The 24,389-nt window shown below is 44.6% G+C and overlaps 1 protein-coding gene across 1 annotated transcript in view; it reads left to right on the top strand.

The window, feature by feature from the left end:
- The first annotated feature begins 1,006 nt into the window (after window positions 1-1,006).
- The window catches only part of TMEM178B (transmembrane protein 178B), a 233,483-nt gene continuing 210,100 nt past the window's right edge, over window positions 1,007-24,389 (top strand). The window contains exon 1 of the mRNA XM_009288350.1: window positions 1,007-1,388. Within this exon, the coding sequence (XP_009286625.1) occupies window positions 1,007-1,388 (382 nt within the window). The remainder of the gene's footprint in view (window positions 1,389-24,389) is intronic.

Raw genomic sequence — 24,389 nt, 5'->3', positions numbered from 1 at the left:
TGCCGGGGCTGCGGCTGCCCCCGCCGCCTCTCCCCGGCCCGGGAGCGGGGAGGCTGCCGCGCCGCGCTCGCCGGGAGAGCCGAAGCGCTGCTGGGGCGCTCCGGGGAAGGGATCGTGGCGTTAGGCTGCCTGGGTGACAGCGCAGACGGCAAAAGCAGGCGAGTGAATGGCAAGGCTGGCAGAGAGAAGCCGAGGTGTTTCTGGAGCCGAGATGCCAGTGACTGTCGGCGAAGTCTGCTAAGAGAGAGACCTGTGCGTGCCTGCGTTTCCAGTTCCAGCCGGGGAGGTTGTATTTTAGCCCCGATTTAAAGCAGCAGCAGCAGCAGCAACGACAACAGATTGCTCCCCCCCTCTTGCTCCCTCCCCTTCGACCCCGCTTTAAACCCAAGCAAGCGACTGACCATCCAGACGATGATGCTCTTTGCTGAGCCACCGACAAAGAAAAGGCAAGTCACCCATTCCTGAAACCAGGATAACCGGCTGCTTGCAAGCGGGAGATCTCTAGCTGCTGAACTTTTCTGTCCTGTGATGATGCTGTGGTGAGCCTGCTCATCTGAAAGCCATCTCTTCTGGATTTCCGAGCCGGCCAGATTGAAAGAGATTAATGGACTGATCAAACAGCCGTAGCTTTCAGGTCTCTTCGGGGGGGATATATCCCTTCAGCCCCTGTCGCTCGGGTGCTCGTGGTGAGGGGAGCAGGACATCGTTGTATAGGTGGGTCGCTGGCTTGCTCCCGTTTGAGGTGGAAGGCTGTGTTTCTCCTCGCCAGGTCTCCTCTGCAGAGGAGAAGAGGCAGATGAGACTCCAGGACTGCCTCCAGGGCAGAACTTTGTAGCGCTCTCAGCATCCCTCTGCAGTGTGGATGTGAGCCACGGGAGTTGGGGATGTTTGAGGCAGTCTCTGCCAAGTGACACCTAGCAGCTGCTCCGGAGGTTTTTGCGTGGTCTCACGCTCAAGGGCTTTGCCTGTTGTGAAGATGTCCATGGTGTTTCTGTGAAGCTGAGGTATGGCTGCTGGAAGGTTACTGCTGTATGCTGGCCTCTCTTTAGCTCTGTGTGCCCTGGGCATGCTGGCTGTGGCAATCTGCTCTGACCATTGGTACGAAACTGATGCCAGGAAGCACAGAGAGAGGTGCAAGAGCATCACCACTAAGAGAAATGATCCTGGCTTCATTTATAACTCCAACAACAACCTGCCTCTCAGGGCCAGCAGGTCTAGGTTGGACCGCTGGGAAGGGAAACTCCTCTTGGCAAGAAACAGGAGGCAGATCTTTGCTATGAGTGCAGTTGACGAGTGCAACAGACAGTACAACTCGACCAACATGGGGCTCTGGAGGAAATGCCACCGACAAGGATTCGACCAAGAGCTGGAGGAGCTGATTGCCAAAGGTAAGGGCTGTTTTTTACCAAATGAACGTGCCAGGCCCTCCTGAGCTGAGCAGAGGCGGAGCAGAGCCATTTGGGCTCACAGGTGGGAGCTGGTGTCTCTAGCTGAGTACTTCTCCTTGCGATGGGTGAACTGGCCTGGCTGGGCATCGCTTCCTGAAGCACTGCCAAGGCAGTTTCCCACAAGGTCTCTACTGCTGAGGCGTGGGGTTTGGGAGCAAGAAGGCAGTGGGGGTGAGAGCAGACACACCCCAGAATGTCTCTTTCATGTCTCTGTCTCTAAGCTTAATGTAGTCTGCCCATCACCATGGTATCAGATTATTTTCCACATACAAATAAAAAGTAATAATAAAGCGGACATTGGAATTTTTTTTTAATTTTGCTTGACCCTGGTGACTCAGGCAAAGTACATATTATTTTATTGGAGGCTACATATGTCTGTATTTCATCATTCCCTTATCGAATGCCCCGTCAGTCCTGAAATACACCATTTGCAGTGCTCACATGTAGGCTTTTTCTATCCTCAAATGGAGAGTAAACAAAGAGAAATGCTAAAGAGCAGGAGGAAACCCAGCTTGCTGTTTACACTGAGCTATGTTTTGGAATATTTTCAATGTCTACAAAACATGTATTTACATGAATTTATTAGGAGTGTTAGAAAGGAATAATTTTCTCTTGGGGTGGAGATGCATCTGTTTGCCTGTAGCATTTCTGTGCTGTTTTTTCTTGTCTTTTGGTCCTTCTTCTTCTTTTTTCCCCCAAGGTACCAGTTCAAGGTGATGGTCAGTTTGCCTCAAATGTTTCTTTGATCCGAAGTATAGGAAGGGGAGATACGCATAAAACCCAGCCTAAACATCCCGTCTACAAAAGATGTATGTTTTTGCAGGATGATGAGGGTTTCAGTAAAGGATGACAGCATCTTTGCTAGCCACAGCATGGTTATTCCATACAACAAAATAACATTTCCCTCCCATGGTTCTTCTGTTGCATTCGGATGATTCCCTAGTGCTTTATTTCCATCGCAGTGAAATCATTGCTTCTTACACCGTGCAATCTTTAAGAATACTTGTTTTCTAAGTGTGTTCTGTCCCAAACTCCCTTGATAGCCTGGGTTAATTCCCTCTTCAGACATTGCAAGTGGAATTATTGCTTAAAGCTAATTATTCACGAGGGATATACTCTCACATGTGTTTGCCAATGTATACATTTTGTTCTGTATGTTTTTAAAGTGAGCAGTAGAGGTGAGTAGCATGGTATAGACTTGCACTGAAACAGTACAAACAGGTGGTGTAGCAGGGAACCTAGACCACTAGTTGGGATCCTGACTGTGTTGCTAGTGACCCTTAATGTCTAGTTGCTATTTAACGACCCCTATGAAATGAATTGGTGGCTTCAGTCCCATTTGTAATGGACAAGTGAACATGTCCAAAGCCTGTCAGCAACCTGGCACCCAGCTGCTGGTTTCAGTGCCGAGGGAGGGATTCCTCTTCTCCGTCTAGGTGAGGGCACGGACGTGCTGGGCTGGCTGCAAAGGGCTGGATCGCTCTGCCACATGTGCTTGCTGTGCTCAGGGCATAAACAAAGAAATTCAACTGTGACAGCAGGCGAACATGTCACCAGAACTCACCTTTGGCAAACGGGATTTCAGTTATTAGAGAGGTTTTTCATCTTGAAATGAGTGAGACTCGTTCCTCTTTCACCACCGGCCTTGTCCTCAGGAATGTCCGTTTGTCCTGCCAGAAACTGATGAAATTGCCTGGCACTGGGTTATGTGTAAGGGCAGCTCTGCTAAGTGTTAGCCATAAAGAAAATGTGGCAACTCAAGCTGAGGTGGTTAAATGCCGGAGAAGATAGTCTTCAAAAGATCCTGCTGTAAATTGTGTTCGTGTGTGTGTATGAGAGTGTGTGTGTGTGTAGTGAACTAAGTCTAAATGTACAGCGTTCAGCTGGTAGCAAGGGATTCCCGGGCTCAGGTACAGCGTGCGCTTCTGCACACATATTCCTGGACATATGTGTGTGCAGATGGCCAGATAGCCACTTCGCAGAGTCACTGCCCCAATGTCAGAAGTGCAAATTGCGCACGTAAAGGAGGTATGTGCAAGTATTGGTGTGTGACTCCTTGCCTTCTTTAAAGGTTTTTGGTACACATTTAACAAACTTCATTGTACGTTGAGAGAAATGTTAAAGGAGGGAGACTCGTCACACTGAATACCAACATTATAGTTCATTTTTGGAGTGAGAATCTACCTATACTGTAACTCTCAGCCATGATGAAGGGTCACACATGTTAGCACTAATGCTATAGAAGCGTGTTGCTTTGGCATCTCCAGATTAAAACACAGAAAAGCAAGTGTAATGGCAATTTGATAAAATAAACTGTTTGACTTGCTCAGAAATAAAACTGGAGATATTATAGGATTGCTTGTCCACTTTATGTTTTGTTAGATCAGAAAGAACTAATGGATTTTACTCTCCCCTTACCAAAAAGTAATGTAAAATACTTGTCTGTTAAAAATCCTTGTATGCTGGAATCACTGAATTAGAAGGAGCCAGCTTCACATGCGTAGTCAACTAGTGTCCCTTTTCCCACCTAAGGCCAGCTACTAGACTGTTTCTTTACGATCCTCAGCTATATGATAAAAGTGGAATAAGTACATTTGCCATTGCTGTCCGACGTTGAGAACAGCTGTGAGTTCAAAATGAGGCAGGTATTCTAGGTTCATCCCGACAGCACCACCTTGCTTTTCTAGTTTTTCTTCCATGGCAGACGCTGGTCTGGAGTTAGAGGTTGCAGGGGTGGGCGCCTGGGCAGAGCATGCCCTGTGCAGGTGTGAAGAGCTGCACATATTCTCTACCTGTTGTAATCAAATACCCTGACTGGGGTACGTATTCCCGCACAGATGAAATCTCTCTCTCTATGAGCTCCAGGGCAAATACCGTATAAAAGAGGAGGTTATTGGTACATAGGCCTTTTACTCTCCTTTTCTGCCAGCCGTTAATTTAATCTAGCACACCTTTTCCGGAACTGGATAAACTAATGCAGGTTCTGGCCCCAAATATTGTGTGTAATGCTATATGTAATTGAATGTAAATGCTATTAAGGGTTGATGGTTTGGTTTGTGGTTTTTTTTTTTTAAGCTGGACAGGATCTAAACGATCCATTTATTTTGAGACAGATCCTACATTTTTCCCTAGGCAAAACTTCCAGTATTGAGAATGGTAGGTTTGTCTATCAAAGGATAACGAAAAATGGTCATTAAGAGCCTAACCAGCTTTGCAAATACCCTGCAGTTATTCTGCTTATGAACTCTGCTGAAATTAATACAAGCTGTAGGCAATGGCTTGTGGCAGGATCAGGCCCTATTGTACTTGGCAGTATTCTGATGCCAGTGGTTTTAAAAATCAGTTCTGTTTCTGAATATGCTGGGTCACTTCTGTAATTCTATTCTGTATTTATTAGTTTTTACTTTCTGGCAAATAAGTCAAAACCTTTATGTTGGATTTTGCTAGAAAAACTGGAGATCTGTTACTTCAGATTTCTTAGGGATAGATACAATAGACACTAATGCATATATAAAACAGTTGGTCCTATTTATATTTCTCCTATTCCTTTTTTTATATTTCCATAGAACCCAGGTGCATATTTAAAAAAATACAATTAGATAAACAGAAAATGAATTAAAACAGATTGTCACAAGTAAGCATACTCAGGGAGAGGCAGGCAGGCATGAGACCAAAGGTCTGAAGAATATTCTAAAGCTGTGTCAAAATTAGGCAGTTAATTTGTTCTCTTTGTTATCATGAATGAAAAAAAAATCAAGCCAGAAACAACAGAAATTACAGTCAATAAAGAAATTATTGGAGTTGAACATGCAAACCCAGGGCCCAGTCTTGCTAACTTTTACTCACCTGAATAATCTTTATTCCTGTGAATGGGCTACTTGGACTGAGGGAAAGCACTCTTGTACAGAAGGACCAGTCAAAAAGAAAGAGTTTACAAAGCTGGTCCTCTCATTCTGCTTTCACATTTGATCAAGTCTTTTAGCATCTCGGGACCAGAGTTTCACTCCTGATCCCTAAAGCCTTGCAGAGTCAGGAAACGCTGGCTCTGGGTTTGTTCAGCACAATACTCTAAGCTTCTTCCGATTCTCAGGTGTCTGTCCAGTCTCCTCCGTGAATTAAACAGCCCTGCTGCTTAACGCCCCCTTGAATATAGCATTCCCGATAGCCTATTAGATCCACTGTTTGCCTGCTTACCACTGAGTTTCCAGCAAAAGCAGCATTCCCTCACCCTACCAAAAAATCCCAGTGAACCAACCACCTCCACCACTAAGCAAGCAGAGAGTTGAAATGCAGGTAAGTGTCCATTCGTGGCCGCATTCGTGGCCGGGAGAAGGCAGAGTTTATGTCCTGCTTTGGCAACCAGCAGCTCACAACTCCCTGATTACGACTTACAGTGACCCAGAAAAAAAACCCGGAAGCCACAGAGTCTGTCTGCATCCTACGGCAACGTTGCTCAGATGCTTTCCTGCAGTAGTCGAGAGGAAAACAAGAAAGGAAAAAAAGGAATTACATCATTTAATTATAAAGGTACAATAAAGTAGATGAAGAAGTTGCACGATAACCAGAGTCTGTTCCATTTAGACAATTACTACTCAGAGGACCTTTCATCTTGCTTTTGGAAGGCTGCCAGTTAAACCTGTCTGGATGGGGCTCTGCTGCCTGCCATTGGAATCCAATTTTATTTAAAAAAAAAAAAATTACAACGACCTTATTATTTCAATGCCCCTTTTACCTTCCTTCTTCCCCCAAGATCCACGGAAGTCATAGTAAATCCTATTTTTAAAACATTTTATTGCGAGTATACTTAGCCCATGCCACCACTGAAAAAAAAAAGGCAAGTAATTCCTGTGCAGCCTACCTCTGCCCCAAATAATGTGCAAGATTTCTGGGATGAAAGCATTCTCTGTTTTGGTTTGTCAGATGCGCAGCACAACTGAGGAAGAAAGGTTTAACAGGACTACTCCAGCCGTCACTAGGGATTATTTACAGACAATCGGAAAAGCCTGAAGAGAGGCTACTTGCAGCCATCTTTAGGAGTAAAAAGATTTATTTTTGTAAAACTACTTGCAATACCTTGCAATGCTGTAGATTTGACTTTTAAAATGCAATGGTTTTGCCAGGTAAATTAGGACAGCCATTTTTTTGCGTATCCTTCGTACATTAAAGAATCCAAATGCTTTGTTTAAAATGTGTACTTGAAATCCCAACCATTTTCCAAATGGACTCATTATAAAAGGGACTTTACTGAAGTCTTGATTCTGATCCTAGTGAAGTCAATAGTAAATGTTTTATTGAACGTGGTGATGCAGCAAGTTCAGGCCTTTAGTGTTTCCTTTGAGGTTAAAATTGTCCCTGGATAGAAAGGCCAACACAAGGTCTGTGCTCCCTTCTGTCACAGCAGAGTTCTGCTGGAGGGATCCAGTGAAATTTAAGCAGTAGACAGCCTTTGAGTTGAATCTTAGGCTACCCAGGTATTTAGCCTTCATCATTTTCGATGCTGTAATTATTCTTAGTCTATCGATGTAGATGGGAAGTCAAACAACTGCATGTTTCTAAGATACGGCAAAGACATCCTCTTGTTCAGAGATTTTCTAAAATCATTTAATGGATGAAATCACTGGTGTTTCATGCATGTACGTTCCAGGAGGATTTGGCTCATCATATTTTAAATAAGCAATTTTAATATTTTAATTGCATCAAACTTAAATAGCAATTCATTAAAAAGTATCTTTACCACAAATAATGAGAACCTGACACGTTCCTCTGACACATCTGAGATAATTAGTTTGATAATATATATCTGCTAAAAATACTGAGAACATATATGTAATTTAACAGAGCTGCAACTGTTTTTAATCATGCTGTTTTAAAGGGCAAATTTCAATCAAGCTGTTGGCTTTCAAGCAAAATTGCCGGTGAAGACAAATGGCAATTTTGCCTGAATAAAAATGACAGAATCATGCCCTTCTCAAGAGAAACTGATATTTGCAGAGCTGCCTGCAGGACTGCATGCTTAATTCCTGTTCATTTAATTGAGTACCCAAATCCTTTTGAGAAGTCTCAGCATTTTTATCCTTTCTGCCTATTGCTTTTAAACTTTTTAAAAAAGTGTGGAGGAAAGATTTAATATGAGTGCAGATGTGTTCTGTTTACTGTAAAAATAAAAATACAAAAGATTATTTTACTTAAATAGAGGTGAAACGATCTGAACTATTTTGTCATCTCCAGCAATAAAAATCCATATTAATATTGCTTCTTCTCATTGAAAAAGTCTTTCTGTGCATTCAGAATAACTTCAAGAGTGGAATGAGTTCATTAACTATTGCAGAGCCAGTAAATGAGGAAGAAGACTTTATGTTTTGTAGGTTCTGCAAAAATAATGACAATCATTTATAATGTAAGTAAGTTACTTAATGGCTCATTGCTAACAAAGTGTTGCTGGAACCCTTGAGTACATATCCACCTCTTTAAGAGGAAAGGAAAGAAACGAGATGGTGTTTCTTAGTTTTTAAGGAATAAATAAATAAAGAATGTGGATTCTGGAATCCAAATGTCCTTAACAGACCATTCAGAATAGAATCCACTAAAAGAAAAGAATATAAACTAACATATTTTCTCTGCAGGAGAGAAATCAGACTATAAAATGGAAATTTCCCCATTTTCTTTCTCATAAAGCCTAATTCTTCCACAAATAAATATTCAGAACTGCCCAGCTGAGCCTGCTGAAATCATAATCCTTTGTAGATAACTACCAAAATAGATGGAAGAAAGGTAGTACTGCAGTTAGGGCAGGGCTTACAAAGCCAGAATTCATTCCAAGCTCTGCCATAGTCTTTCTTCATGACCTGAGGCAAGTGACTTAGTCTCTCGTACCTCAGCTCAGTAGCAGGATAATAGGGGTTTCGTTCATTATTATTAATACCAGTTAGAGTTCTACCATAGGATTTATAGAATCATAGAATCATAGAATCATTGAGGTTGGAAAAGACCTCTTAAGATCATTGAGTCCAACCGTCGACCCAACACCACCACCCACTAAACCATGTCCCTAAGTGCCTCATCTACTCGTCTTTTAAATACCTCCAGGGATGGGGACTCCACCACTTCCCTGGGCAGCCTGTTCCAATGTTTCACCACTCTTTCAGTAAAGAAATTTTTCCTCATGTCCAATCTAAACCTCCCCTGGCGCAACTTGAGGCCATTTCCTCTCGTCCTATCGCTAGTTACTTGGGAGAAGAGACCGACACCCACCTCGCTACAACCTCCTTTCAGGTAGTTGTAGAGAGCCTTATGAGCCTTAATCATGGATCAGAAATCATGGATCAGAAAAATGTCCCCGTCCTCTTGACATGTTGCTGCACTTTAAATATTGGCGAGTAATGCAGCCTTATGAGATAGAGTACAGGGAGACGGTAAGGTAATTATGATGTTCAGCGTGACTAATAGTGGTTTTAAAACACCAGCAGGCTAACCACATTTCTGTAAGCACTACGAAATGTGGGATTCCTAGAAGAGTTGTAAAGAAGGATAATGAATAAGAGGTGCAGATGTTTACAAGATGGTCTTCCAAAGATTGAGGGATGGTACCAGAAAAATCATGGGTCATGTCTGCTTGAAAATTAATAAGTAGGTGATGAGGATTGACCTCTTCGGTTGACCGTAGGAAGAAGTTGACATTTCCTTAATGAAGACAAGTAGATTACACTAATGAGACAGATATTGGGACAGCAGTCTACAGCTGCTAAGAGAAATGACGTGGTCAGAGTCATGTGTCAGGAAAATTATATTTCTAGTAGCATCCTGAATGGGTACATGGAGGGAAAGATCACATTTGTAAAGGTCAGAAAAAGAAATATTGTAGTAATAAAGGCATGAGATAATGAGTGCCTGGATGGAGAAAGAATATGCAAACCTTAGACATCCCTTGGATCTATGGTCATAGTGAGAGACATGAGATGAAGATGTTGCTCCAGCTGCTGACCAGAACAACAAGGAAAGTAACAGTGTTGGCTGTGATGCTCAAGAGGGGAATTACTGAAGAGAGCATAAAGTAAAGAAGGGAGAGGAACATTAGGAACTCTGTTTTAGCTACTATAAGCTCAGTTTGATATCTGTATGTCTATGAGGGAGTATTAGAGACACTGTGGGTACGGACCTAGGGAGACAAGTTTGTGTTAGAGGAGTGAATCTGAAAATTGCTGCATGGAGATGATAGTGGAATCTATGTTTGTGATAGAAATTACCAAGGAGTAAAATACAGAAAGACAAAAGCCCCATGAACTTCCGGCAGAGCTGGGAGAAGAAAAGTGTCTTCTGGAGGACACGCAAAAGGAGCAGATTCAAAGGTGGTGCAAGAGAAGTGAGTAATGTCATGGTAGCTGAAGAAAGACACCATTTCAGGTTAAAACAGCACAGGAGACTACTGAAGGTAGCCGACATGATGCAGCAGATGAGAACAGAGTATTCAGACTATGCTGAAATTTGCCCAGTACGTTAAGTAGAGACTTTGGCAGCAGCAGTTGCAAGGGAGAGGAAGCTGCACTGAACTGGTGGGGGGGAATCCAGGCAGCGTTTGTACCCGGCGTATTCAGAGAGGTTGGTGATGAAAGGGAGGAGAGAAAAAGACACGGTATTTAGAGAGGAAAATAAATGTTTTAAGATGAAAGAATGTTTTAAGATGAGAATATTTTAAGAGGAAAGAGATTGAACGGTACTTGTGTTATGAGAGTAAAGAGACAGAGGGGCGTGAGAGGTCAAGGACAAGAACGGCCATAAGGAAAGTCAGGAGATAGGATAAGACTGGCTTAGTGGCAAATAAAAGAAATGAAGGAAGAGAGCTGCACAGGAGTTTTTTCATCTGTGGGAGAGAAGAATGAGGAAGGAGTTGTAGGAGGGGAAGAGGAAACACGGAAAAGCTACTGGAAGAGGAAGATCATAGTTTGTCGTTTTTCTCATGGAAGAACTGGGTGAAATCCTGCGTAACAGCTAAAGCGGGGGCTGGAGGAGGTGGAAGGGTCTGAGGACTGAGCCAAATGTGGCAAAGAGGTGACTATGACTGTGAGTCTGAGATTTAACTGAGCTGAGCTGGAGTAGTAAGTCTAGGAAACGAGCAGAACTGAATGGGGGAACAGTGCATTCATAGTGGAGAAAGTTAGCCGGGCAGCGGGGTTCCCATTAGAGATGCTCTGCTGTGTGAGACATAGCGAAGACCAACTGGTATGGGTCAGCTGGGATTTGGGATAGCGGGGCAGGATTAGATAGGCCAATGCAGGGCAAAAGGTCTGTGAATGAAAGAATGCAGCATGGATAACATCAGCATGTGGAGAAAGGAAAGAAATGATAGAGAGAGTGATAAAAGACTGAGAGCAGGCAAGAAGTCCTTAATACTGATGATCTGAGGTGACAGAAAGGCCAAGCAAGCTTAGCGTGAAGGTGGTGGATGATGGTTGTTGCAGAAAGAGTCCAGGGGTTGGTCCAAGTGGTGGAGCAGGAGGATGTGGGGGAGAGCGCAGGGCCCAGTATGAAGCCCTGTCTTTTCGGTGACTGACAGGATCAAACAGGGTTGTAGACTGAACGGAGGAGACACTAAAACATAAAGCTTAAGGGGCAGAGAGGTCACTACCACTGACTCTCTTCTATAATTTGCCTTGCCTTCATGCTGCGAGTTCATCCTGTGTAACCTTACAGAGGTGTCAGCATGGTTCTCCCCAGCAGAAGTCAGCAAGTTTGTCCAATGCTTGGCACAACCGTGCTCCAGTCTCAGATTGAACCTCCCGTGCAGCTAAACAAATATCAACTACAAATTCAGGATATTTTCCACAAAGTGGGGGGGACAGAGAAAGGTATTTACAGAGCTGAGGGGCTTTTAGGGAAAAGGTCTTTTCAGTCTGTTGTACCCCCATCCCCGTACTTCTGCACTTAAAGCGCTGCAGTCTCTCAAATAAATGTCAGGCCAGCTAGGGGAATCTTGGGTCAGAAGTAACTGCTCAGACCCCGTGGCAATCTGGCACATGCCAGGTACCGCTCTGCTGGGCTCACGGTCAGATTCCTCCTTACTGAGTGGCCTTCTATTGTCTGTGCCCACTTCTGTTTCTGACTCCAGTGAAGATGTAACCTTGGAACAAGCTGCAGTGGCCTAATGTGCTTTGGGGGTGCCAGAGAAGCTGGAAAACCGCCACTCACACCCCCTTAAAGCAGAGCTGAGAGGATCTTCCCAGTGTCTCCACCTGCTTTTTCCAGCAGCTGTACTTCAGTCGTCCCTGGGGGGACTCTGCACTCAGTGTTGAGAAGGAAACTATATGCCCCGAGCTGGGTGATTATTGGCATCTCTTGTCAGATGACAGGGAATGCGCTCAGGCTCTGAAACCCCTTCATCCCCCTGTGCCACCTCTGTTCAGTGTAAGTAAGTGTCTGACCTACCCGTTCAAAAGTGCCCTGTAATTCTTTTGTTTCTTACCATAAGCACGCAAGCTGAAACACCGTAAAGGAACAGAGGTTCCAGGGTGTCCCATGTATACGGCAAAGTAGCTCCCATTAAGATATCCCACCAGATTGATTGAAAGTTGGAATTATCCCTGTTTTCCACAGAGGGCAGTTGCCCAACAATGCAAACATCCTGCAGGACAAAAGTTCACATTGGAAAGTTACTTGGGAGAAGAGACCGACACCCACCTCGCTACAACCTCCTTTCAGGTAGTTGTAGAGAGCCTTATGAGCCTTAATCATGGATCAGAAATCATGGATCAGAAAAATGTCCCCGTCCTCTTGACATGTTGCTGCACTTTAAATATTGGCGAGTAATGCAGCCTTATGAGATAGAGTACAGGGAGACGGTAAGGTAATTATGATGTTCAGCGTGACTAATAGTGGTTTTAAAACACCAGCAGGCTAACCACATTTCTGTAAGCACTACGAAATGTGGGATTCCTAGAAGAGTTGTAAAGAAGGATAATGAATAAGAGGTGCAGATGTTTACAAGATGGTCTTCCAAAGATTGAGGGATGGTACCAGAAAAATCATGGGTCATGTCTGCTTGAAAATTAATAAGTAGGTGATGAGGATTGACCTCTTCGGTTGACCGTAGGAAGAAGTTGACATTTCCTTAATGAAGACAAGTAGATTACACTAATGAGACAGATATTGGGACAGCAGTCTACAGCTGCTAAGAGAAATGACGTGGTCAGAGTCATGTGTCAGGAAAATTATATTTCTAGTAGCATCCTGAATGGGTACATGGAGGGAAAGATCACATTTGTAAAGGTCAGAAAAAGAAATATTGTAGTAATAAAGGCATGAGATAATGAGTGCCTGGATGGAGAAAGAATATGCAAACCTTAGACATCCCTTGGATCTATGGTCATAGTGAGAGACATGAGATGAAGATGTTGCTCCAGCTGTTGACCAGAACAACAAGGAAAGTAACAGTGTTGGCTGTGATGCTCAAGAGGGGAATTACTGAAGAGAGCATAAAGTAAAGAAGGGAGAGGAACATTAGGAACTCTGTTTTAGCTACTATAAGCTCAGTTTGATATCTGTATGTCTATGAGGGAGTATTAGAGACACTGTGGGTACGGACCTAGGGAGACAAGTTTGTGTTAGAGGAGTGAATCTGAAAATTGCTGCATGGAGATGATAGTGGAATCTATGTTTGTGATAGAAATTACCAAGGAGTAAAATACAGAAAGACAAAAGCCCCATGAACTTCCGGCAGAGCTGGGAGAAGAAAAGTGTCTTCTGGAGGACACGCAAAAGGAGCAGATTCAAAGGTGGTGCAAGAGAAGTGAGTAATGTCATGGTAGCTGAAGAAAGACACCATTTCAGGTTAAAACAGCACAGGAGACTACTGAAGGTAGCCGACATGATGCAGCAGATGAGAACAGAGTATTCAGACTATGCTGAAATTTGCCCAGTACGTTAAGTAGAGACTTTGGCAGCAGCAGTTGCAAGGGAGAGGAAGCTGCACTGAACTGGTGGGGGGGAATCCAGGCAGCGTTTGTACCCGGCGTATTCAGAGAGGTTGGTGATGAAAGGGAGGAGAGAAAAAGACACGGTATTTAGAGAGGAAAATAAATGTTTTAAGATGAAAGAATGTTTTAAGATGAGAATATTTTAAGAGGAAAGAGATTGAACGGTACTTGTGTTATGAGAGTAAAGAGACAGAGGGGCGTGAGAGGTCAAGGACAAGAACGGCCATAAGGAAAGTCAGGAGATAGGATAAGACTGGCTTAGTGGCAAATAAAAGAAATGAAGGAAGAGAGCTGCACAGGAGTTTTTTCATCTGTGGGAGAGAAGAATGAGGAAGGAGTTGTAGGAGGGGAAGAGGAAACACGGAAAAGCTACTGGAAGAGGAAGATCATAGTTTGTCGTTTTTCTCATGGAAGAACTGGGTGAAATCCTGCGTAACAGCTAAAGCGGGGGCTGGAGGAGGTGGAAGGGTCTGAGGACTGAGCCAAATGTGGCAAAGAGGTGACTATGACTGTGAGTCTGAGATTTAACTGAGCTGAGCTGGAGTAGTAAGTCTAGGAAACGAGCAGAACTGAATGGGGGAACAGTGCATTCATAGTGGAGAAAGTTAGCCGGGCAGCGGGGTTCCCATTAGAGATGCTCTGCTGTGTGAGACATAGCGAAGACCAACTGGTATGGGTCAGCTGGGATTTGGGATAGCGGGGCAGGATTAGATAGGCCAATGCAGGGCAAAAGGTCTGTGAATGAAAGAATGCAGCATGGATAACATCAGCATGTGGAGAAAGGAAAGAAATGATAGAGAGAGTGATAAAAGACTGAGAGCAGGCAAGAAGTCCTTAATACTGATGATCTGAGGTGACAGAAAGGCCAAGCAAGCTTAGCGTGAAGGTGGTGGATGATGGTTGTTGCAGAAAGAGTCCAGGGGTTGGTCCAAGTGGTGGAGCAGGAGGATGTGGGGGAGAGCGCAGGGCCCAGTATGAAGCCCTGTCTTTTCGGTGACTGACAGGATCAAACAGGGTTGTAGACTGAATGGAGGAGACACTAAAACATAAAGCTTAAGGGGCAGAGAGGTCACTACCACTGACTCTCTTCTATAATTTGCCTTGCCTTCATGCTGCGAGTTCATCCTGTGTAACCTTACAGAGGTGTCAGCATGGTTCTCCCCAGCAGAAGTCAGCAAGTTTGTCCAATGCTTGGCACAACCGTGCTCCAGTCTCAGATTGAACCTCCCGTGCAGCTAAACAAATATCAACTACAAATTCAGGATATTTTCCACAAAGTGGGGGGGACAGAGAAAGGTATTTACAGAGCTGAGGGGCTTTTAGGGAAAAGGTCTTTTCAGTCTGTTGTACCCCCATCCCCGTACTTCTGCACTTAAAGCGCTGCAGTCTCTCAAATAAATGTCAGGCCAGCTAGGGGAATCTTGGGTCAGAAGTAACTGCTCAGACCCCGTGGCAATCTGGCACATGCCAGGTACCGCTCTGCTGGGCTCACGGTCAGATTCCTCCTTACTGAGTGGCCTTCTATTGTCTGTGCCCACTTCTGTTTCTGACTCCAGTGAAGATGTAACCTTGGAACAAGCTGCAGTGGCCTAATGTGCTTTGGGGGTGCCAGAGAAGCTGGAAAACCGCCACTCACACCCCCTTAAAGCAGAGCTGAGAGGATCTTCCCAGTGTCTCCACCTGCTTTTTCCAGCAGCTGTACTTCAGTCGTCCCTGGGGGGACTCTGCACTCAGTGTTGAGAAGGAAACTATATGCCCCGAGCTGAGTGATTATTGGCATCTCTTGTCAGATGACAGGGAATGCGCTCAGGCTCTGAAACCCCTTCATCCCCCTGTGCCACCTCTGTTCAGTGTAAGTAAGTGTCTGACCTACCCGTTCAAAAGTGCCCTGTAATTCTTTCTTTTCTTACCATAAGCACGCAAGCTGAAACACCGTAAAGGAAGTTCCAGGGTAGGGTGTCCCATGTATACGGCAAAGTGGCTCCCATTAAGATATCCCACCAGATTGATTGAAAGTCACTGAGAATCTCTTGTCGCAGCCCTTATTTAATTCTGAGACCTTTTGTTGGTTTTGAGTTTTAACAGCAGACATTGCAAAAGAAGCTTCCTAAATGTATTTCTAGACTTTCTAATAGGATGAAACAGTTACACTAATTTTATCGGGTAACAGAAGCTATTTGAAAAGATCTTTCTGCTTAAATATGAATGTATGATGCTTGTCTCTGTGTCTCCATTAATCAATACATATCTTTGAATATGCAAAAGAGCCTTTGCAATGTAGATACTTTTGCTTTCTGCCCAGTGGTCATTTAATGACATAAATATTATAACAGAAACGAAAAAAAAAGAAACAAAAGCATTTTTCAGTCAGATGTTAAAGGTGTAAATTAAGGTCACTAGCCTGACTTTGAAGGGGTGATGCTGATTTATGATCCAACTGCATTGCTTTGTCTTAGGTACTTAGGTGGTTCCCATTGAGACAGTATCTGAATACTGTACCTCTTGATCTTCAACCATAAAGGACTTCTGAAGAGTGGAATTATCCCTGTTTTCCACAGAGGGCAGTTGCCCAACAATGCAAACATCCTGCAGGACAAAAGTTCACATTGGAAAGAAATTTCTCATTGTTAGTCCCTAACACTAAGCCGGTGTTTTGTGTTAAATTTCATCCCTCTTCTATTCACCAGTCCTCAAGATTACCCAGTTCTGCTCATATGACATTCCATAATGGTTAAAGAGAGAGGGAGGAATGTTACACTGATCAGGGAGACAAAAGAGCCAGCTAACAGGAACAGGGGAAATGGAAAAACTCAAATAGCCTAATGGGCTCAAATTGGGAAGTTGGATAATTTCCATCTCAGACTTCTGAAAGATGTGGTATGTGACACTGCAAGTCCAGTAAAAAGGATTTTCAATAAATCTGTCTAATTAGGATGGTACATTAGGAATGAAAAGTAGCAAATCTATATTTAAAGAAAGGAGAAGAAGTTGTCTGGGCCACAGCGGACCTTTTAGTTTGATCATAATAGTACCAAGCAGAGTTTAAAGTAAGTTCTAAAGGAAAGATTAATTAAATGCATGGGGGGAAATGAAATAAACATGCAACGTATGTTTTTCTATTTGAAGTGCCAAACTACCCTGATATATTTTGCTAGGAAGATAAGTGGGTTTCGAGACAAGGAGATGCCTTAGACCTAAGTTACCGGCATTTTGGTAAAGGATTTTATATTCTGCCCCTAAGGAAACAGTTTGTTACAATGTTAAGGTAATTAGTACACAATTTACAGTGTGTTTAAGGAACTGACCAAAAGAAAGCAACAAGTGCTGAGAGAGGGAGTATCAAGATGAAGGTCAACAGTAGAGTTCCTGAAGTAGGGGACCAACCTTATTTAATAATGTCGTTAATGATATTGGAGCAGGGTCTGTAAGGGGAGGTGATAGCTCTCATTGGGCTGGGCACAAAGGAGTGAACTTAAGACGTTTGCTGCTGCCACAAGAATAAGATGTTGCCAAGAGAAAGAAGATCTGGAATATTATATATGAAGAACTGGGTAATATTGAGGACTGGGTGCTAGGAAAGATGTGAAATTTCTTTCAGTGTGAACTTTTGGTCCTGGAGGATGTGTTTACGTTGTTGGGCAAATACCCTCTGTGTTGCACACTGGAATTCTGGTCCCGCAGACATCCTGGCTATGAGGAGATTTGGGCTCAGATGGCTTCCTCCCTGCCCAGGTACCGCAACGGGTTTCCTTTCAGGGTGGGAAAGCTGCATACCTGAATCTCACCCAACGTGCAGTTGGGATGTGACCACAGAGCACACCTCAGTGGGGACAAGGGGTTTATTAAGGTGCACCTATCTCGAAGTGCAGACAGAGAGTGGTGGAGCCATGGCCAGGAGAAAGGCGGATGTGATTGAAGAACAGAGCTGGCCAGATATTTCAAGCAGAGAAATGTTAAAGTCGTGGGCAAGGTGTTAATCAAGCCTTCTCTGTTACAATCTTTGCTATTCTTGTCAACCACCTCTGAGAAAGACGAATTCAAAGCAGGTCCGGAGTGGGGTTACTAGTGTGAGGAGAGGAATGGAAAATCTATTTTACAAATATAATTGTTATCCAGAAGAAATGGGGTTAAACACAGGAGAGGGGGAAGATGTGTTTAAGCTAAGGACAACGTTAGCAGGGAAAACAATGTGTATGAGGGCTATGAATATATGTAGGCTGGAAGCTGTGCTGAAGTGGGGCTCTGGAAGGAGTCATGAGGCCACAGCACTTCTAACAGGTTTTAAGGATGAAGATGGATATATTTAGGAAGAGGGATTCTATGATATACTTGCCTGCTATGCAAGAAAAATTAACACGGTCCTTTCTAGTGCTGTGTCCTTGTGAAACATGCCATAGGACTGTGAAGGATTAATTTATTATTACTATTAATTCCTCTTTTTTTCCCCAAGGAAGAGCATATTCAGCTCTGTATCAAGCAGGACCTGATGGAAGGAGTGTTTGTCACCGGGCTGCCTGATACCAGCCATGGGTGTCTGGTGAGAGGGAAGGGACCTAAGACAAATCCAGCTGCACCATCCCAGCTGCTTTGTCTCTTTCGCCTAGATCTGAGCTGCACTTTGTTTCCTTCCTGTGACACCCCACACATCCAGGAAGGACTGGGGATGAGGACTGTGTGCACTTAATGCACATTTTACATAGCGTTCCTTTAGATAATGCAGTTAATAGGGTCTTTGTTTCCTGTCTCTCTCGTCTGCTTTCATTTCATATTGCCTTAGCTCAACGACAGCAAAGGCCTGTTAGATTTTCAGCCATTTGTATTCATAAGCCAGGATAATGCAGAGCCTTCAACTTCTTCATTAAAATAGTTTATATAAAATAAAAGAGAATTTCCGTACTATATTTAAACATTCGGGATGGCTGGCAGCAGTGGAATTAAACTCTTATTTGCACATATTTAAATTACCATGTGTATTTCAGTTCACAAAATGTTCAGCCATTTGGCTGGTGATGCTGTGTGAGTTTCCTTATAGTGGGAAGGATTTTGCCACAGGATCCACCAGCTTATGAGGGCTAAAGGCACCCAGTCCTGGGCTTTGTTCACACTTTCTGCAGCAGCAGACCACGATTCTCACAAAAGTTTTGGGGAAAGGTCTTACAGGGAACAGAAAGGCTCCACAGCACTAAAGGTAGGAAAGCATCGTCTGGGATAGCCTTTTGGGCTATAGTTCAGCTCCCAGAAAAGGTGGAAGTAGGGCTCCATCAATCAGTATGGAGCAAGACAAGCTGTGATTCTCCGCCTGTCTGGATGTTTGGGGAACCTTGCCCAAGACTCCGAGTAGCAAAGCTGCATTCTGCGTTTCTGGAAGAAACCGTTACCCAGCTCTGTGCCTGAGTACTTGGAGAAGGAGGGTTGTGTCTAAGGTGGATCAGAGAAGGAATTTTTGTTTTCTACTTTTGTTGAAGGAATGACCACAGCCTTATGAAGAGCAGCCCCCGTTCTGTTCCCAGTGAACCGGAAGGGGTGGTGGCGGAGACCGGGGGAGGGAGACTGGAGGTTGTTGGTGTTGCCTCTATGGGCATGTCACATACGTGGGAGCAGCTGGATGTGAGGTCCTCTCCCTGTGCACTGAGCTGTGTGAATGCGAGACGGCTGCTTTTTAGGAGCTGTATATCTGTGGCAGAGGGGTGCTATGCTAAGCCACTATATGCTGCTGAGGGTTTGGAACAAGGGCAGAGATGCATGGTTTTCTGTGCTCATTTACGTGGACTTGAGCCATCTGTCCTTTTTCTATGAAATAATCTTTCATATCAAAGAGGAAAGAGGAATCCTTTCTACCTGGCATCCTGAGGAGCCTCCAGTTTCCAAATGCTATTCCTCGTGATTCATTGATCCTGGTGGGAAACTGGGAGAGGTAGCCACAGACACCTAGAGGTGGCATCAGCTTTGTGGGGCCGGGAGCATGACAACAATGTCTCACACTGACCACTCCATAAGGTCCCCTGTTTCCCAGTGATGAAGTGGCTGCAGAATGGGCTTGCGCAGCATCTTGGCCTCGGGACTTGGAAACTTCTGTTTGGGGAAAGCATGGGGACTTGTTTCAAATCTGTGAAGGAGGTTTCATGGGAAAAAGTGGGGCAACTTGTTTAAGTGCCTTCGAGGGCAGGAGGGAGAGACTACTTGAATGGTTGGAGGGAGGAGAGATGTATGTCAGTGTAAGGTGTGGCCTCACACTGACACCGATGGCACTACAGGGATGGCTTCTGCCTTCCCCCCAGCCTTTCCCTCTTATCCCTGCAGTTAGGAACCCTTTCCTGTCCTTACTGGTGTCCCCCACACTCTGTGCCACACCAGAACTGGTGGCACACCTTTCCCCCTCTTGTTCATCAGTTACTGTTAGCATCCCGCCTGTGACACAGCAACTAATTGCATTGTCAATGCCTTCAAATGAAGAAGAAGCAGCAGGAGCAGATGAACTGTTCAGCACCAGTCTTCTTTTCCTGTGCTTGTCTCTAAGAATACAAGTACAAAGAGGGAGGAAGGTGAAAGAAGCAGGATTTCTCTTAGCAGAAAGTTGCCTGCAGTGCTGAGGCATGGGCAAGTCTTCAGGCCCAAGCTCTGCTTCGCCTGCTGCCGGCCTTGCTTCAAACCAAGAGGTCATGGCGTCCATTTGGTAGTGTTGCTGTACTTCAGCCAGGGTGTAGTTTTTGGCTGGCAGCATTAGGATGACTGGAAGGACATGTCTTCTTTAAAGATTTTCCTCCCTTTGAATGTAGTTCGTGGCATTTTGGGAGTTCTTGGACCTGCATTTTGAGGTGACCTGCCCTTGATTGCTGTGGTGGGATGGTACAATTGTATCTGCCACCTAGAAAATTAAGTTGTTTGAATGTTCATCTTGGGCACATGAGTTAGGCACTCAAATACCTCATCTGGGGACTAAGACTTTTCAGGCTGCTTGTGATAATGTTTCAGTGCTTCTCTTTAGTGTCCATGTTTTGAAAGGAGATCCAACTGTCCAGCTCTCGGAGGGCAGAAATTGCCCCATTTCTATCCATTCTGGTGGCAATTTACACCAGGGTAGGACTTTGTCCTAACATTTAAGGATCAGATCCGACCACTTCTCCGTTCATTTTAATACTTTCTTTCCAGGGTTTCGGTCTGTGCTAAAATGCCAGTTTGACCTGCATCCCCTCCTCCAGAGCAGGAGCATATCATTCTGCATGGCGTTGGAAGAGGCCACAGAAACTTCCTGGTAGATTTGGTGGAGCCTAGTTGGTGAATGGGTGGGAGTCCTTGAGCTTGTCTCATGCATCTTGGACCCCATTGATGTGACAGTGTATTAACCAAGGCCATCAGGGGCTGCACGCTGGGCTGCCTATACGGTGCAATTTCACAGCTGTAGCATTTATCACAGAATCTACCCCTTAAGGCAGGCCAGTGCTCCTGAGTTTAAGCTTTCATTTGAGAAAGTTTTGCTATCCATCACGGCTATGACAATGACCTTCAAAGTTGACACCGCACTTTAGGCATCTGGTGCACAGATACTTGAACCAGAAGGTAGAGGGCACATGTAAAAAACCTGGATGTGGATGGATGAAATAGGTCAGGATTCCTCTCTATAGTCATTAACAATTTCTTTTACCATCAGGCTGTTCCTTTTCAAAGGCTAATATCAATTATTTTTCCTTTGTTTCTAAGGGCCTGGGAGCTGAGAAGTGACTCCTCTGACATTTCAGTATATTGCTGTAAAGAATATGGAGAAAGTTTTCACATGAAACATATAAGAGCCAGTTTACCCATCACAGATGCCAACCTGGTTTCAAAGGATTTAAGAAGGCATATTGTCTGCTATGCTGTTTGGTTGATATTCTTCTATTGATGTATTGTCTTCGTAGCTTTTTCATCTGCTAATTGATGTATGGCTGTATACACTGGTCTTTCAGCTGTGTTCGAGTTTTATGTTAGACATAGCACTTTGTTTATTCATGATTGTTATGGTCCTATTTAAAGGTTTAGGAAGGTAAGACAGAGGTATGTTTGTAGCTCTCACGGCTTTAGAGATAACTTTATTGAAATGAACCAAGGGAAAGCAGAGATGCAGTGAGTACCTGAGCACTCAGGCAGCCTGAAAAAAATGACTCGGCAAGGTGATCACTGGAGCCTGCTGTTCATCTCACTGGAGCATCACGTTTCAAGCCAGAAGGTGACAATTGTACTTCAGCGACGAAGGGGAGGTCAGTGTGGGAATGAAACCACTGGGACTGAAAGCTTGGAGCTGTGGAGAAAAGAAAATGGAGGCAAAATTAGAGGAGACTTACACAAAGAGTGAAGGGGAAGAGAGGAGGAGAACGGAAGCACCGGTGAGCAGAGACAGCAGTGGCTAGAAGGGGAGGACGTCTTTTGTTGAGTATGAAGGCCAGGATTTGGCCTTGAACAAATATTGAAATGATAGCAGGTACATAAAGACCGTGTTTCCCCTTTGACTGTTAGCAAACTGTTGTACTGACAGCATGTTTGTGGAAAGTGTGGGGGGACCCTGAACTCCAATCCTGCCTGTGAACCAGACTCGCTGTAAGATTTTTCTGCCAAAGATGCATTTGGGTCCTCACTGTAGTATGGGCAGGACAAGGACAAATCTGTGGCCAACCTCGTTAATCTGGAAAGGGTAATTTCACCTAAGTTGCCACTTATGCCCGTGTGGAGCCGCCCTGGGGGCAAGTCTTCCAGCAGAGCACTTTTGATCGAGTTTTCCTCCAGAAACTGAAGAAGGAGCCAGAGTCCTTTGGAAAGCCCTGCATATAAATATCTTGTTTAGTTAGTCTAATAAAGGTATTACTAACAGTGCTGCTTGGAGGATTTATTGGGGGATTTCACTAAGACAGTGTTAGCAGTGGAATTATAGTCATTCTCTGGTAAGACCTTGTCAATGCGAGAGAAAATAACGTTGATCCAATCAGAGATATTTTACAGGATCAATGTAATATTCCTTTGCATAATCACAACTGAAGGATTATGGGCCTGTGCTGGGAGTGACGCAGGATCACTTGACAGATCACAGCTTCATTTGTTCTCATTGTTTTAACTGGTGAAGTACAGGCAGCTTTTAGAAGTGTGCATATACACCCCTGATTGTAAATAAATCAGGGGTCCTTCAAGCCACAGGCATTATTTTCAGGCTATTGCTTTTAAACAATATTTTGGGCTACATACATTTTTCATAGCTGAGCCATACTGAAGCATCTTGCTATGACCTTGAGACAATTCCCTCTGCAATCCAGGAAGCCAATGTACATGAAATGGGAGAGGAGGCCCCGAGGCAGGCAGGGAAGAGGAGAAGACAAATCAATATACAGCACGAGACTTATAGCCCAAACATCATAAGGGACCCTGAATAAGTGTGCGTAATTGAGCTTTTGGATAACGCAGCAATTCCTCCAAGGGGATACGAGTGTTGCAGATGACAGTGAATTCAGGAGGCTCAAGAGTGTGCTGTGGTATGCTGAGAATAATTTATAATAAAGCAAGACCTCCTCATTGATTACGCTACTATCTTTGCATTTTTCAAGATCCCAGTACTGCTCTATTGCTTTAATGACAGCTTTGTCACTCATTGTGGAGGCCCTAAATCCCTCTACTGGCTGCACTTACCTAGATATTCCCCCGGCTTTAGTGAGGCTTCTTCCGCCGAGGAAGAGGAGCAGTATGTTTGATGGCTTCACCACATTTGACTGACTGGTTCCATTGGATTTGCGTGTACATCTCAGTGAACGATGGAAAGGGAAAACGGTGGCTGAGGCACAGAGCAATGGCTCGGCTCACTGATAATATCAAGGGCCATTCAAACTCCAATCTTGTGGTTTCAGATGACTTCAACTGCAGGGCTGCAAAAGTTATTTGGGAAAGAAAAAACAGCTATTACAAGTGACATTTAAAATTAGATGGGACACAGCTCTCGTGAAAATACAGCAGGGATCAGCCTGTTTCCATCAGGGGCAAGGACAGATAACTGAACATGTCCCTTCTGCCATCATGTGCAGAGTATAGCCTCTATCAAAGCATACAGTTTTGCTAGGAGGTTGTGACTAGCATGGGGTGTGTGTACAGAGGAGTGAGTGACAGGATGCAAAAGCCTGTTGGAATTAACCCCTTCAAATGAGCTCAGGCCGGGGGCAAGACGTCCAGGGCATTGTGGTCCTCATGGCTTTGCCTCGCACCAAGAAGCAAGGGAAGGGGGAGAGGAGGCAGGGCCAGGGTTACCTGCACTCTCAGCAATGCAGACAGGTCATAGCCTCCAGGCAGCACCAACGCCTGCCAAAGTCACCTTGTCACCCTCGCCCTTGGAGGCCTCACATTTGGCAATGCAGGTCTTCCACAGCCATCGCTGTGGGATGATTATGGAAGAAGACTGGCTTGACGGCTCCCCTTTGTGCTGCCCTGTGCCTCCTGTGCTCCATGGCACGTGGTGGGGAAGCAGCTGCACACCCCCTCCTCGCATGCACCGTGACCCCCTGCAGCGCTCCACCTGTGCGGGCTCTTGCTGCCCACGAGAGGACTGCTCCTGCTTCGCTGACGCCCATTTCTATGGGACCTGTGTAACTCTGCCCTGCGTGTAAGCCCTGGGAAGTCACCATGGGTCTGGCACTGTGGGTGGCATTGACATCACCGGACAGGCTCAGGTTGCCAAAATCATGAAGTGAGAGTAATCACGGTGCCTTTTTTTTCTCCTTGCTACCTGGAACAATCAGCTATCAGATTGCTTCTACAAAATGCAGTGCTGAGAAGTAATCTGTTAGAGTAATCATTTACTGTATCAGCTCTGACCACCACAGCCCTCGGACATATTTATATCCTTGCAATTCACAGCTGCCTGTCAGTTGTTCTGTTGTGAGCCTGCAGAAAATCCATATTAAAAAAGGTTAGGAGTTCTGACTTAAACCGAGAAAAGCATGAGAAATCAGAGTAAATCCATGCTGCT

Source organism: Aptenodytes forsteri, unplaced genomic scaffold (assembly GCF_000699145.1).
Source record: "Aptenodytes forsteri isolate BGI_AS27 unplaced genomic scaffold, ASM69914v1 Scaffold56, whole genome shotgun sequence".
Classification (NCBI taxonomy): Eukaryota; Metazoa; Chordata; class Aves; order Sphenisciformes; family Spheniscidae; genus Aptenodytes; species Aptenodytes forsteri.
This window is presented reverse-complemented; position numbering and strand designations above follow the sequence as displayed.